The sequence below is a fragment of the Ictalurus furcatus genome, chromosome 14 (genome assembly GCF_023375685.1).
Source record: "Ictalurus furcatus strain D&B chromosome 14, Billie_1.0, whole genome shotgun sequence".
In the NCBI taxonomy this organism is placed as follows: Eukaryota; Metazoa; Chordata; class Actinopteri; order Siluriformes; family Ictaluridae; genus Ictalurus; species Ictalurus furcatus.
Window position 1 is genome coordinate 5921961 of NC_071268.1, and position 14025 is coordinate 5935985.

A 14025-nucleotide genomic window follows, 5' to 3' on the forward strand; every position below is an offset into this window, starting at 1 on the left:
TGGGTATACAGTTGCGGTCGGAAGTTTACATACCCCTTGCAGAATCTGCAAAATCTTAATACAAAATAAGACTGATCATAAAAATCCCATGTTTTTTATTTAGTACCTCCATGAATAAGCTATTTCACATAACAGCTGTATCACATTTAATTGTTTAGTTTGTTTACAGATCTTATTTTTAAATTTAGTGCTGCCCTTCAGAAGCTAAATAAGATACTTGCATGTCTCCCAGAGAACAAAAGAACAATTTACACCGATCATCCTGTTCAAAAGTTCACACCCCCTGGCTCTTAATGTATTGTATTGCCTTCTTGAGCATCAGTGAATGTCTGCACCTTTTGTATTAGTTGTGTACGAGTCCCTCACTTGTCTTCAGTGTGAAAAGATGGATCTCAACATCATATAGCCACTGTTGGAAAGGGCTCAAATATGCAGAAGATGCTGGAAAAGCAAAGAATGTGCAGCACCTGGAGGATTTTTCTGAAGAACAGTGAGCAGTTTAACATAAACATACAAACAGTTGTTGATCATCCAGGTAACGACACACGGTATTAAGAATCAAGCGTGTGTAAACTTTTGAACACACACACACACACACACACACACACACACACACACACACACACACACACACACACAGAGGATGCCCAATTTTGCTCTTTAACTCTGTAATATTTTAATTTTTTTTTAGCTATAGTTAATAAAGTAATTGAAAAACACGGTTAAATGCATCCAGCCCATGCAGGAGCCTCCATATCTCCCTGCTGCTGTTCCACATTAACCCACATTTAACCCATATGGAGCCCCTTGCTTCCCTACACACTACATCATTCCCTATATCAGTAATCATCTGTACATGATTAATTAGGATTGTTTTAAATAATTATTCACTATTCACTTGTAGTGTCTTGCCTTAAGAGCTGTGAAAAATCAACAGATACATAGATCAGTTATATATTATATATATTTATTGATTAATACATTTAGTTAATCAAGATCATGTCAAACAAATGTTTCCTCTTCCGATTATAAATGTGCAAATTAATGGATAAATGGATGAACTTACTGTGACATTAGTCAAAAAATATTTAAAAATAACAGAGCAAATAATATTAAATGAATCAACTGTCACTTAACACAATAACAGACGATACCAGCTACAATTCATTCACCACTGAAATTCATTTTGTTTTTAATCTTAAATGATTTAAAGTGAATGTAAACCTTTGTGTGGGATAAATATTATAATAAAGTTATGAGTCACTTCATTTTAGCTTCATGCAGCTTGCAATCACTTTGTGTATGAATATTATGAAAAGTGTAACCCAGAAGCTTAGAAATGTATTTGTGTGCACATTATAGTCGTTATTTATATACAATAAAATATATTTCCAGTCAAGCAGAGCAGTTGATTTATGCCCAAAGCGTACAGGCTCCTAAACTGAGCGGATGAAAATGCCAAAAACAGCCCTAAACTCCTCAGGGATTCTTTTTATTAATTCTCATAACAATCATTCATTTAGGACAATATACTGTATATAATAATATAATGTAACATACATATTATATATATATATATATATATATATATATATATATATATATTATACATATAATACATATTATACTGCTGAAAGAAATTTGGAACGCTCCGGAGTTCCAGATTGTTGGAAAAAGTGTTGCTAAGCAACATGCCATGATCCTTTAATCTGACGTGTCTTTGTTCGGTGACGTCACAGAAGAACTCGGTTTATACGAGAGAGAAAAGAACACGGTGCTTTCAGATACTCACTGAACTTTGTGCGATTAAGGTGATTATTGTAGTTGCTCTTATCAAGAGAGAAAAATGAATAAGTTTCCGAGTGCACTTGGCGCTGGTGGAGAGGAACTTCCGCTGCGCCCCCTGCTGTACACGGCCGGAGCTGCAGCCACCGCAGCCGACATTTACGATTATGTGAAACGAGGCGATGGAATGAAAACAACATCGGACCCCGAGGTCACAACTGAAGGTACAACTATTTCTCAGTCGTGCTGCTGTAACCATGAAGTGCTCAGTTTAATTATTTTAAATTCCTTTAAAAACAACAACAACAACAACAACAACAACAACAACAGGCTAACAGACTTTTTTTTCCCCAAAAAATATTTTTATTGAGAAAGAAAACATACTTCCTGTCACATAGAAACAATACCATTCTCATTTTTTGATATACTTACATATACACACATAAATACATACACAGTGTAGAAAAGAGAAAAACTAAATTAGAAAAGAGAAAAACTAAATTAAAGAGTACAATCAACTAACCCCCCCATCACGGCTTAGTTAGCCATGATGATATTAGTTAGTCATCATGGCTAACTAATATCTATATCTGGCTAAGTATATATTGTAAAATCCAACAACAGGCACAAAAATTCACGAGGGTCTGTAACTCCATACAGTTACAATGTCTGTGACTCCATAAAATATTAAATAAAGGGTTGTCATATATATATATATATATATATGTATATAAACTTGTCAGTACTACCCCTCATTGTACACTTTGAGTTTCAAAAAAAACTATCTCGTCCTTTAGCCACTGTTTGAAAATAACGAAACATATAAGTCACAGGGAGGTCATAAGTAGATGACAGATTGGCAAAGCTATCAAAGACACCATCGGCATACAGATTTTTTAATTGTTTAATGCCCTTGTCATACCACACTGAAAATGTAGAGTCCATACACGATGGAGGAAATAAGTGGTTGTTGCTTAAAGGACCCAAAGAGGATGCACCTACAAACTTAAAGTGCCGTCAAAATTGATACCAAATCTTAAGTGTGTTAAGGACAACTTGATTATCAGTATATAGAGAGAGTTTTGTAGGTAGAGAGGAATAAAGTAAAGCAGGTATAGAGGATTCCCTACAAGATGATAGTTCCAATTTACACCAAGAAGATCCAGAAGATTTAACCCAGTAGCAAAGTTTATGGATGTACGCAGCCCAGTAATAGAATTGAAAATTGTGTTAATGCAAGTCCTCCACTAAGTCTACATATCTGCACTAAAGATTTATGAACCCTTGGTGGCTTCCCACCCCAAATAAAAGAACTAATTATTTTATCCAATGAATCGAAGAATTGTTTTGGCAGAAAAAGAGGAACTTGCTGAAATAAGAAAAGAAACTTTGGTAATATATTCATTTTAACAACATTGATCCTGCCAATTAGAGAAAGGGGGAGGTTACCCCAAATTTGAATGTTGGATTTAACCTTTGAGATAAGGGGAGTGAAATTAGCTGATACAAGATTAGATAAAGAACGTGTCACATTCATATCTAGGTATTTAAACCCTGACTGACTAAATCGAAAAGGTGGATCTGACTGTTGGAGAGAAAATGCTGCAGTATTGACAGGAAAACAGTCACTTTTCTCCAAATTTAACCTATAACCCGAGACAAAACTGAAGGTTTCCAGAACACCTTAGACAGCAGGCATAGAGGCAATAGGATCGGTTACGTACAATTACAAATCATCAGCATATAGCGAGAATTTGTATTTGACACCGTATTGGACTATTCCTTTAAACAAGTGGGAAGATCTTAATATGACAGTCAGAGGCTCGATAGTGACAGCAAAAAGCAGAGGGGATAAAAGACAGCCTTGGAGACACCCTCAAAAAATAATCAGAATAAATATCGTTCGTACGATCCCTGGCTTTAGGGGATGAGTAAAGGAGGCGAATCCAAGAAATAAATTTATCCCCGAATCTGAATTTCCTCAAAACTGCAAACAAATACTCCCATTCAACCCTGTCAAATGCTTTTTCAGCATCTAAAGAAATTACAATCTCAGGAAGCTCAGCCAAATGCTTTGAATAAATTATATTAAAGAGTGTACAGGTATTGAAAAACAACTGACGTCCCTTTATAAAACCGTTTTTGCTCTTCAGATATAATGTAAGGGAGAACATTCTCTAAACGAGATGCAATTACTTTTGCCAACACCTTTACATCTGCATTAAGCAGAGACAGCGGTCTATAAGAACCACAGGAGGATGGATCCTTACCCTCCTTAAGAAGGAGAGCTATAGTGGGTTGTGTCAGAGTTGGAGGCAAAGACCCACATTCCAAGGATTCGTTGAACACAGATAAAAGCAATGATGCTAATTTTCCAATAAACATTTAAAAAATTCAATTGGAAACCTGTCTGGGCCAGGGGCTTTGTTAGATTGCATAGTTTTAACTGAATTTAAAATTTCTTCAAGAGAGAGTCCTGTTGCTTGGCAGTATTAGAATCAATAACAGGGTTACAAAGGTTTTGAAGAAATGCATTCAATTGAGTATTGTCTGCAGGAAATTCAGATTTATAAAGTGAAGAGTAAAATGATTTAAAAGTAGCATTAATTTCCATGGGACCTGTAGTGACAATATTATGTGTTTTTAATACTAGATATGCCTCTTTAGTCAAAATAAGATTAAATTCTGCCTGTAAGTTTGTTTAAGAAGTTCTGGAGAAGGGTTCCATGCATATCTTTGATCGAGGTTACTGATTGCAGATGTGAGTTCATTAAGCCTAGCAGTGCACCTTTTATTAAAGAGAGCGGAGTAAGAAATAATCTGTCCTCTGATATAGAATTTAAGTGTCTCCCATAACAATGAATAAGAGGTAGAGTCATTCTGATTGAAGAAAAGAAAGTCATCGATAGAAGTTGAAATGAACTCACAGAATTCACTGTCTGCCAAAAGAAGAGAGTTAAATCTCCAAGGTGGTGGGCTACGTTTATAAATAGAAAGTTGAATAGCTAATTGTAGAGGCGCATGGTCAGAAATTACAATACCCAAACAATCAGAAGAAACTACACAAGAATTAAGAGTACTGTCTATAAAAAAATAATCAATCTTCGAATAGGAATGATGCACCTGGGAGAAGAAAGAAAACTTTTTAAGAGAAGCGTTACGGGATCTCCAGGGATCAACGAGACCGTTCTGACACATAAAATCGGAAAATGTTTTAGACATAATAGATTGATTCAGAGTACGGGGATTCGATCAATCCAAGTTTGTGTCAAAAACACAGTTTAAATCCCCTCCGAAAATCAACAGGTGAGTATTTAAAAAGGGGAGGTTGCTCAACAATCTATTAGCAAATTCCACATCATCAATGTTTGGAGCATATACATTTACCAACAAAACTTGTCTTTGCATTAGGGTACCAGAAACTATAATATATCTACCATTCACATCAGCAATAATGTTAGTGGACGAAAACTGTGACTTTTTGCCAATTAAAATAGCGACCCCTCTTGCCTTCAAATTAAAGTTCGAGTGGAAGTCTTGACTCACCCAAGGGCAGTGTAACCTGTGATAATCTTTAATACGTTGGTGAGTCTCCTGTAAAAATACTTTAGCAGAGTTTAAACGTTTCAAAAGTGTAAAAACCTTAGATCTCTTGACAGGATTACCAAAACCTCTGACATTCCAACTAATAAATCTTAGAGGTGTGCCTGTCCCAGCTGTGCTGGGATCAATATTACTATTAACCATTTAAATAAAGTAAACCATAGGGATACAGATAGCCAATTAGAGCCGAAGTGGGACCCCCTCCCCCCAACAAACCCCTAAACACACACAAAGTCTCCATATAACGAAAGAACAAAGGAGACAGCAGTGTTTCCCACAGTAACCAAAAGTTGTCCACAATGTGAAAACAACTTGGAGAGTAAGCTGAACTAATAAAAAAATATTACCAAAAAAGAAGAAGTCTTTGAACAGAATTTTTTTTTAATTTGAACAGAAACTCTAACCTAGTCAGAGCATCAAAACAGAGAACCACATTATTACATAGGTAGATTTAAGGAGAGCGAAAAAGACACCGCTGTCATAGGTGATGCGTCTCACTCGGATGTCAAGAATTTAACATAGTCCCCTGCTTCCTCCGCTGAAATGAAGTCCTTCTGAACACTGTTATATGTGATGCGAAGCCGAGCCGGGTGCAGTATTCCATAGCAAATGCCATCAATGCCACGAATTTAATGCCTAACCTCGTTAAATGCGGTCCGAGTCCGGGCTATCTTGGCTGTGTGGTCCAGGAAGACTGAAATGGTCAAATCCCTCGCTTTAATCCGCTGGAGCTCTCTCGCACGGCGTAAAATGTCAACACAGTCACTGTGATAGTGGAATCTGCACACAATAGCTCGTGGTTGTTCACCAGGCTTGGGCTTAGGCTGAAGGGTCGGGTGGGACCGGTCCAAAACCGGCTCCTTCTCCAGACCAAACGCCTCCTTCAGCAAGACCGCTACAGCAGCAGTTGTACATGTGTCAGGGCCCTCTGGAACTCCCACTATCGTAATGTTATTGCGCTGTGACCTAGACTCCAAGTCCTCACATTTATTCTCTAACTTGGTTACGTTCGCCGTGAGAGACTCGATAGTAGTCTTCATCTGAGCAATGGCATAAGTGCAACCGAAGAGATCATGCTCCATTTCCCCAACAGTACCTTTCAGTGTCGATAAGGTTGCATCGGTAGAACTTTATCACTGACTAGCTGTATTTTCACGGCTTGCAGGTCAAGCTTGATAGTTGACAACGCATCCCTGAGAGTCTCCTGGAGTTCCTTTTTAAAAATATCAGCAATGTCCTTCCTCAGCAACTCCAGCCTGAGGGCGGCGAAGTCTATTGTATGACCGAAAAGCGCAAGTTAATTATAATTTGAATCGAAATCAGCAGGAGCCTCCAACTTCGTGTCTTACTCCATCGGCAGCTCAGCAGCGCCCCCAGGCTAACAGGCTTTAATCCTACTTTGCCTTCATGAATGTGTAATAAAATCTGTCAGTGTGTACTTAGCCTTAGCCCACATTAGACATGGACCTACTGAACATCAGTAAAGTGTATTTATTCCGGAGGCCAGTGTGAAAGTGGGAATACTTGTGCTGTAGATCTTCACCAGGATCAGAAGTGGAAAATACTGCTGGTCTGGAATTGAAAACATAAATAATAGATGCTCCATGATGGCTTTTTATTATTTTGTTTAGACCCAGTGTGCGACCAGGCCACGGAACCGGCTCTGCTCCACCCCACAGAGGTTCCTCAGAACCAGGAGGTAAGTTTATTCTGATCCTAACTTTAGTTGTGGGAAAATCCAAAAATCCAGGTTACCATTATATGAACATGTTAAATATCTGGATTAAAGGGTTTGGCAGTTATGAAGGAGGAAGAAATGAAGTTTGTACTCCAGCTGGAGGAGAGAGTGAGGGAGCTGGAGGAACTGCTCTGTGAGGCACGCAGGGATGACATGGAAAGCAAGGTACGTGAGATAATCCTCTGATTAAAAAGTACTTTTTAAAATAACATGAGCACCATTTGATAGGAATGATTGAGAATAGGAAATATCTGCACACTGGAGTTTGATGCAATGAGTTTGAGTAGTGTCGCTGGTGAGAGTAGATGGCTCTGGGTTACTGATAGGAAAGTCGGGGGTTCAAGCCCCAGCACTGCTAAGCTGCCACTGTTGGGCCCTTGAGCAAGTCCCTTAACCCTCTCTGCTCCGGGGGTGCTGTATCATGACTGACCCTGCACTCTGACCCCAACTTCCCAACATGCTGGGGTATGTGAAGGAAAGAATTTCACTGTGCTGTAATGCATATGTGATCAATATAGACTCATTATCATTATTATCATTATCATTAGCTCTATCACGAGCTCAGCAATGAACCTATATGGGATAATAGTTATGTAACGTATTATATCACAAGGTTTATTATTTATTATCAGGTTTATTAGTGGTGCTTGAAAAGCACTACTATTGTTCTCTTGCATACTTAATATTATTATTATAATAATAATAATTATTATTATTAGTGGTGCTTTAAAGCACTACTATTGTTCTCTTGCATACTTATTATTATTATTATTATTATTATTATTATTTTGTATAATTATTCTTCTTCTGGATTCCAGAATTCCCACTACAGAAGCTCAAAGTCTGAAAATTTCCCATAGACTTGCATTGAGTTGCGAAGTTATTGGTGCCTTACACGGCCGGCTCTAAACGTATTGCCCCCGTACACGTCCGGCTCTAAAAAGTATTGGCGCCATATCTGTCCGGCTCTCAAAAGTATTGGCACCCTGCACAGCCAGCTCTAAAAGTATTGCCTCCGTACATGTTTGGGTCTAAAATGTATTGGCGCCCCGATCTGTCTGGCTCTCAGACGTGTTGGCGGCCTATCTGGCCAGGTCTCAAAAGTATTGGTGCCCAACACGGTCGGCTCTAAAAAGTATTGCTGCACTACAGGGCCGACTCTAAAAGTACTTGCGCCCGTTTTGTCCTGCACTAAAAAGTATTGGCACCCCGCAAGGGCGGATCTAATAAGTATTGCCGCCCTACATGGCTGGCTCTAAACAGTATAGGTGCCCCGTCTGACCGGCTCGTGAAAGTATTGGCGCCCTACACGGTCGGCTCTAAAAGTGTCAGTGCCATACACGTCGCCTCTAAAAAGTATTGCTGCCCTACACGGCCGGCTCTAAGCAGTATTGACGGTCTGTCTGACCGGCTCTCGAAAGTGTTGGTGCCCTATGCGGGCGGTTCTCGAAAGTATTGGCGCCCTGTCCCGGTTTCGCCACAACAAGCACCACTCACATTTTCTTCGGGAAATGTACCGGTCTAGGTATTACTGTTATCATCATGGCATAATAAGAATGATATTGGGCCAACTTGCAGATATGAACATTAAGTACTCAATTCTTAACCTCTTTTGCCCCATGGCTGTGTTTTAGGTGTGTGAGTGAGAGAGAGAGAGAGAGAGAGAGAGAGAGAGAGAGAGAGAGAGTGAGTGAGTGTGTGAGTGAGTGAGTGAGTGTGTGTGTATGTGTGTGTGTGTGTACAGTCACATTTTGGGAAAAAATTTTTTTGCCTCCAAACTATAAAAGTATCTAAAAGTGTGTGTAGAAGTAAATAAAGCCAATAAGCCTTAATTGTTGTACTTTTTTAGGTCTCCCTGGCTGAAGCTGAGGAGAAACACCGGAAGGCTGAGGAGACCATTGCTCAGCTGGAGGTGGAGAAGTCTGGCCTGAAGGACCAGGTGGAGACACTGTGTGGAACAGTGCAGGACATGGGGAGCCTGCTCCATACTGTTGAGGTGGAGAAGTCTGAACTGAAGGACCAGGTGGAGATACTGCGTGGAACAGTGCACGTCATGGGGAACCTTCTCCATGCTGTTGAGGTGGAGAAGTCTGACCTGAAGGACCAGGTGGAGATACTGCATGGAACAGTGCAGGACATGGGGAGCCAGCTCCATGTTGTCGAGGTGGAGAAGTCTGAACTGAAGGACCAGGTGGAGATACTGCGTGGAACAGTGCAGGACATGAGGAGCCTGCTCCATGCTGTTGAGGTGGAGAAGTCTGACCTGAAGGACCAGGTGGAGACACTGCGTGGGATAGTGCAGCACAGGAGGAGCCAGCTCCATGCTGTCGAGTTGGAGAAGTCTGACCTGAAGGACCAGGTAGAGATACTGCGTGGAACAGTGCAGGACATGGGGAGCCAGCTCCATGTTGTTGAGGTGGAGAAGTCTGAACTGAAGGACCAGGTGGAGACACTGCATGGAACAGTCCAGGAGATGAGGAGCCTGCTCCATGCTGTTGAGGTGGAGAAGTCTGAACTGAAGGATCAGGTGGAGACACTGCGTGGAACAGTGCAGCACATGGGGAACCTGCTCCATGTTGTTGAGGTGGAGAAGTCTCAACTGAAGGACCAGGTGGAGACACTGCGTGGAACAGTGCAGGTCATGGAGAACCTGCTCACTGAGATTCACAGGGAGTGTGACAAGCTAATGAATGTAAGTGAGAAAAGTCTTGCATTAAGCAACTCCTTTATAAATACGAGGACATTTTCATGTTTCTGCTGCATTGAGTTTCATTTAGCCAAAATTAAAATTGTATTTTCAAGTTGTTAGATTTTATTAATTAACAGATTAACAGATTTTATTAATTAACAGGCCCATTGCAGATGTGAGCATTAAGCACTCGAGTTTGAACATCTTTTGCCCCGTGTGTGTTTTAGGAGCTTCAGGTGATGAATGATGAGATGAAGAAGAGGCTGATACGCACAGAGGAGTTACTGAAGGTAAACTATAGTTCTCATGAAACCATGCTATTGTATTGTGTGTGTGTGTGTGTGTGTGTATGTACTTGTTTCCTCACATTTTGGGGACATTTTCTCCTTTTCCCCCCAATACATTTTAGACTATTCTCATGAGCAATGCACCTATTTCTAAAAGTATCTGAACATGTGTAGAAGTAAATAAATCCAATAAGCCTTAATTGTTGTACTTTTTTTTAGGTCTCCCTGCCTGAAGCTGAGGAGAAACACCAGAAGGCTGAGGAGACCATCGCTCAACTGGAGGTGGAGAAGCCTGACCTGACCAACCAGGTGGAGTCACGGCAAGAGAGTGTGCAGCACATGGAGGACCTGCCAACTGAGACTCACAGGTTGTTTGCTGATCAAATGAATATACATGAGAATAGTCTTGCATTAAGCAATGTAACAACAAGTTAAATATTTACGCATTTTATGTTAGAAAAATTTGTCAAAATTTAGTTAAAAACGTTCTCTTGCCCTTCTTATTTTTCTATACAGAATAAAAATATTGTATTGAAAAATTCTGAAAAAGGTTTTAGTTTTAGAGTAACAATTAATCCTATAATACTACTACTAATAGTAATCATAATCATAAACTTTATTTATATAACACATTTATTACTCATAAAATGAGCTAATGCACTTTACAGTGTTAAGTTTAAAAAATAAAATAGTACTATATGCATAATACGAATGCAAGAGAGAGACAAAAACAAAAATAATAATGTAAAATATAAAAATGTATAATAACAAAAAAAGTGTAAATATTATAGAATGTTATCTTTAATAATCTGTGAGAATTGTAATATTTCACACAAAAAACATAAAAACTATGGCAATGACAAAAATCCTGTATTTTCATAATATTGTATTGTTTTTTATTTTTAAACTGATTAGAATTTTAACCCCCCCCCACACACACACACGCTAAATCCATTTTAATGATAATTTCCCAACACTTTTTCAGCGATAAACTAGAAAGTAGCGACTTCTTTATTTTAAAGTACACTAAAATGCCTACAGATGTGTAGTGCGAAGGTCACATGACCTCCTGTATTTACACTTTTTTTTGTAACTATTTATGTTAATAAAATAAATATATGTACTAATGTATATATGACAGTATTTAAAATATCTTAATACACATTGATCAACACAGCTGAAATAGTTTCTATAACGGATAATTATTATTATTTTTTGTTTAGGATCAGTAAGGCATTTTTAAGGGACATCTGCAAGCGGAACAAGCTGTACCGGACCCCCAGCTTAAACGACATGCTGCCTCTCCACTATAAAGGTGAGAAGAGTTATTTCTCAGCCCTGCAGCTGTGTAGTGCACAGAAATTAAACTGTGCTCATGGTGTGTGACAGGTATCAGCATAATCGAGGGTCTGGAGGAGTACACCGGCCTGCGCTGTCTCTATCTCCAGGGCAATGCGATACGGAAACTTGAGAACCTGCAGAACCAGACGGAATTGCGATGTCTTTTCATCCACCAGAACCTCATCCACACACTCGAGAACCTGGAGCCGCTCACCAAACTCAACACACTCAATGTGTCAAACAATTACATCAGGGTCATCCAGAACATCTGTGAGTGCACATGCACACACACAAACTCACACTTTCTGACCAATCAAGCTTGAGAACCAACTGCACCTTGCTATTCTCTACATAAGCATTTTATTTGAAATTGATTTTTTAAAATTTTTTTACCCTACTCTTGTTTTTCAGCCTGCCTGAGCGAGCTGTCCACGTTCCAGATTTCAAATAATCTACTGGAGAGTGTGAGCGATTTGCAGGAGCTGTGTCACTGCCCCTCCATCAGAGTTCTGGACCTGTCAAATAACTGCCTCAATGACCCAGAAATCCTCACTGTACTGGAGAAGATGCCCAATCTGGTACACACACACACACACACACACACACACACACATACACACACACTCACTCATGTACACGTACATTACCTAAGCTAAAGAATGCTGACTTAAATTGGAATTAATTACACCTATATGTTTCAGAGCGTGTTAAACCTGATGGGTAATGATGTCGTCAGGAAAATTCCTGACTACAGGAAGTCGCTAATCCTTCGTCTGAAGCAGTTGCAGTGCCTGGACGACCATCCCGTGTTTCCTAAGGAGAGGTGAGTACTGATGGCGTTGTGAAATAAAGTGTTAATAGTGATTAAATAAGGAAAACATCACCAAGGAATTTATTTTCTGCTTGCTCTCATATCCTAATGTGACTCTAAATGAGTGTTTTATTAAAATGTAACTTCAATATAAAAGCCTTAAATATAGACAGCACAAGTATTGATGTAGTTTAAAAAAAGCTGGTATGAAACGTGTAAACGTATGAAGTGTAAAAAAATGAGTTTCGTTACGTATCTGCGCAGGGCCTTTGCAGAGGCTTGGGCCGTGGGAGGTATGGAAGGAGAACGTAAGGAAAGAGATTTATGGCAAACAAGAGAAAGGAGGAAGATTGAGGAGAGTCTGGATGCCTTGAGACTCCTTGAAGAAAACACACTGGAGCGAAGACGAGCTCGAGAGCAGCAGCAGCAGGAGGAGAATGGTATGCACCGCTACAAATAAATTCCTCACGTATTTCCTTTTACATCCTTTTTCATTCTTGTTTCTAATCATATTACAGTCAGTGTTTCAGGAACGTCCGAGACTGTAGAAGGTCAGAACGTGTCCGGTGAAGACCTCGAGCAGACCGAGCAAGAGCAGGAGGAGGAGGAAGAGGAGGAGGAGGAGGAGGAGGACATCCAGGTCGCAATAAAAGTAACATCAGGGAGGAATGAGAAGAGCCGTTTCATCTGAAACTCCATCTGCATTACACTCATGCACCAAAGAAACTCCTTTTAAAATTGCGGCAAAAATCTTTCCACATTTTCTACTGTTAGAACCTGGAACCAAAATGGACGTCGAATGTTTTAGCTCGCTAAACGAACAGTTCAACATCATTAGCATGTTTTTGTCCGTAGCTGAGTTCATGCCTGTGAGTTTTTTTGCTCTGTTTTGCCACCTAGTGGAATAACAGAGACTAGCACTTCGTTTCCAAAACGCGGGTTTCAATTAGACAATTCAAATTCATTAAAGCGGGTCAGATCAGAACCTTTATCAGGCCGGTATCCGATCCGAACCGTTCGCTTTCTCATGTAGCTCTGCCTTAACATTAATCTCCATCAGCAAGAACCTCAACGCATCACTTGTTTGTTTCATAATCATGTCCACATGCTTATAATTTAGTTTTCTTCTACTCAGGATGTCCCTGATCTGGACGATCTGGATGCCGTCGACATGGAAACAGTGCCGAAGGAACAAATCCTGATTGAGGAGCTGAACTGATGATGTTTATTCAATAAAGTGTTTAATGAGAGATATTTAATTATATTGTATTGTATTTGTGTAGAAATTAAAATAAGTAAATATTCTCTTATGACAAATCACCATGAATCGCATGAAATACACTGTGTTTGAAAAAAAATAAAACACAATCTTCAGCTTAAAGGAATCTACTGACTGAAGCGCAAAATGAATTAATAAAACAATTCTAAATCATATACATTTTCACCTGCGTTTAGAATGTGTCATTTTAAATATGAGACATTGTGACGTCTCCTAAATAAACCAAATCAGTACACGGACTGCGCAGGCCAGGAGCAAGCACACAGAATACAGGGCGTGGTCACCGCTCACTTTCAGAGACTCCTGATTGGTCTGATCAATAGGGGGCGGGGTCTGAGGAGATGCCAAGGTGCGGCCGGAACAAAATCATAAAAGTTCCCTGAGAACTGCATCCTCCGAGACTCCCGGAGCTCTGCCGCGGCAATTGGACAGCAAACTGCTCACACACTGCTCGAAGACGTCCCAGGATCTGCCGGAAGCACACACACACAC

The 14025-nt window shown here is 39.8% G+C and overlaps 1 protein-coding gene across 4 annotated transcripts; it reads left to right on the forward strand.

The window, feature by feature from the left end:
• Positions 1 to 1745: 1745 nt before the first annotated feature.
• LOC128618639 (dynein axonemal assembly factor 1-like) lies at positions 1746 to 13621 on the forward strand. 4 transcript variants are annotated; one of them, XR_008387766.1, is made up of 13 exons: positions 1746 to 2009; positions 7020 to 7087; positions 7178 to 7291; positions 8976 to 9818; positions 10043 to 10105; positions 10322 to 10470; positions 11326 to 11417; positions 11492 to 11713; positions 11855 to 12021; positions 12145 to 12266; positions 12519 to 12694; positions 12773 to 13123; positions 13390 to 13487. XR_008387766.1 is itself a non-coding variant. In XM_053642361.1 (13 exons), exons 1-13 carry the CDS (start codon positions 1847 to 1849, stop codon positions 13471 to 13473), a joined length of 2397 nt encoding a protein of 798 aa, XP_053498336.1. In that variant the 5' UTR covers positions 1746 to 1846; the 3' UTR covers positions 13474 to 13620. The 4 variants fall into 4 exon arrangements, 3 of the variants coding, with proteins under 3 accessions (XP_053498336.1, XP_053498337.1, XP_053498338.1); XM_053642361.1 differs by having other exon boundaries at positions 12773 to 12906; positions 13390 to 13620; XM_053642362.1 differs by having other exon boundaries at positions 12773 to 12894; positions 13390 to 13620.
• The last annotated feature ends 404 nt before the right edge of the window (positions 13622 to 14025 follow it).

Excerpts from the sequence above, each read along its gene's own strand:
- LOC128618639 (XM_053642361.1), top strand. The coding sequence starts at position 1,847 with ATGAATAAGTTTCCGAGTGCACTTGGCGCTGGTGGAGAGGAACTTCCG. Across the intron at positions 7,088-7,177 it reads AGGTTCCTCAGAACCAGGAG|GGTTTGGCAGTTATGAAGGA; the intron begins GTAAGTTTATTC and ends TCTGGATTAAAG. Across the intron at positions 10,471-11,325 it reads CTGCCAACTGAGACTCACAG|GATCAGTAAGGCATTTTTAA; the intron begins GTTGTTTGCTGA and ends TTTTTTGTTTAG.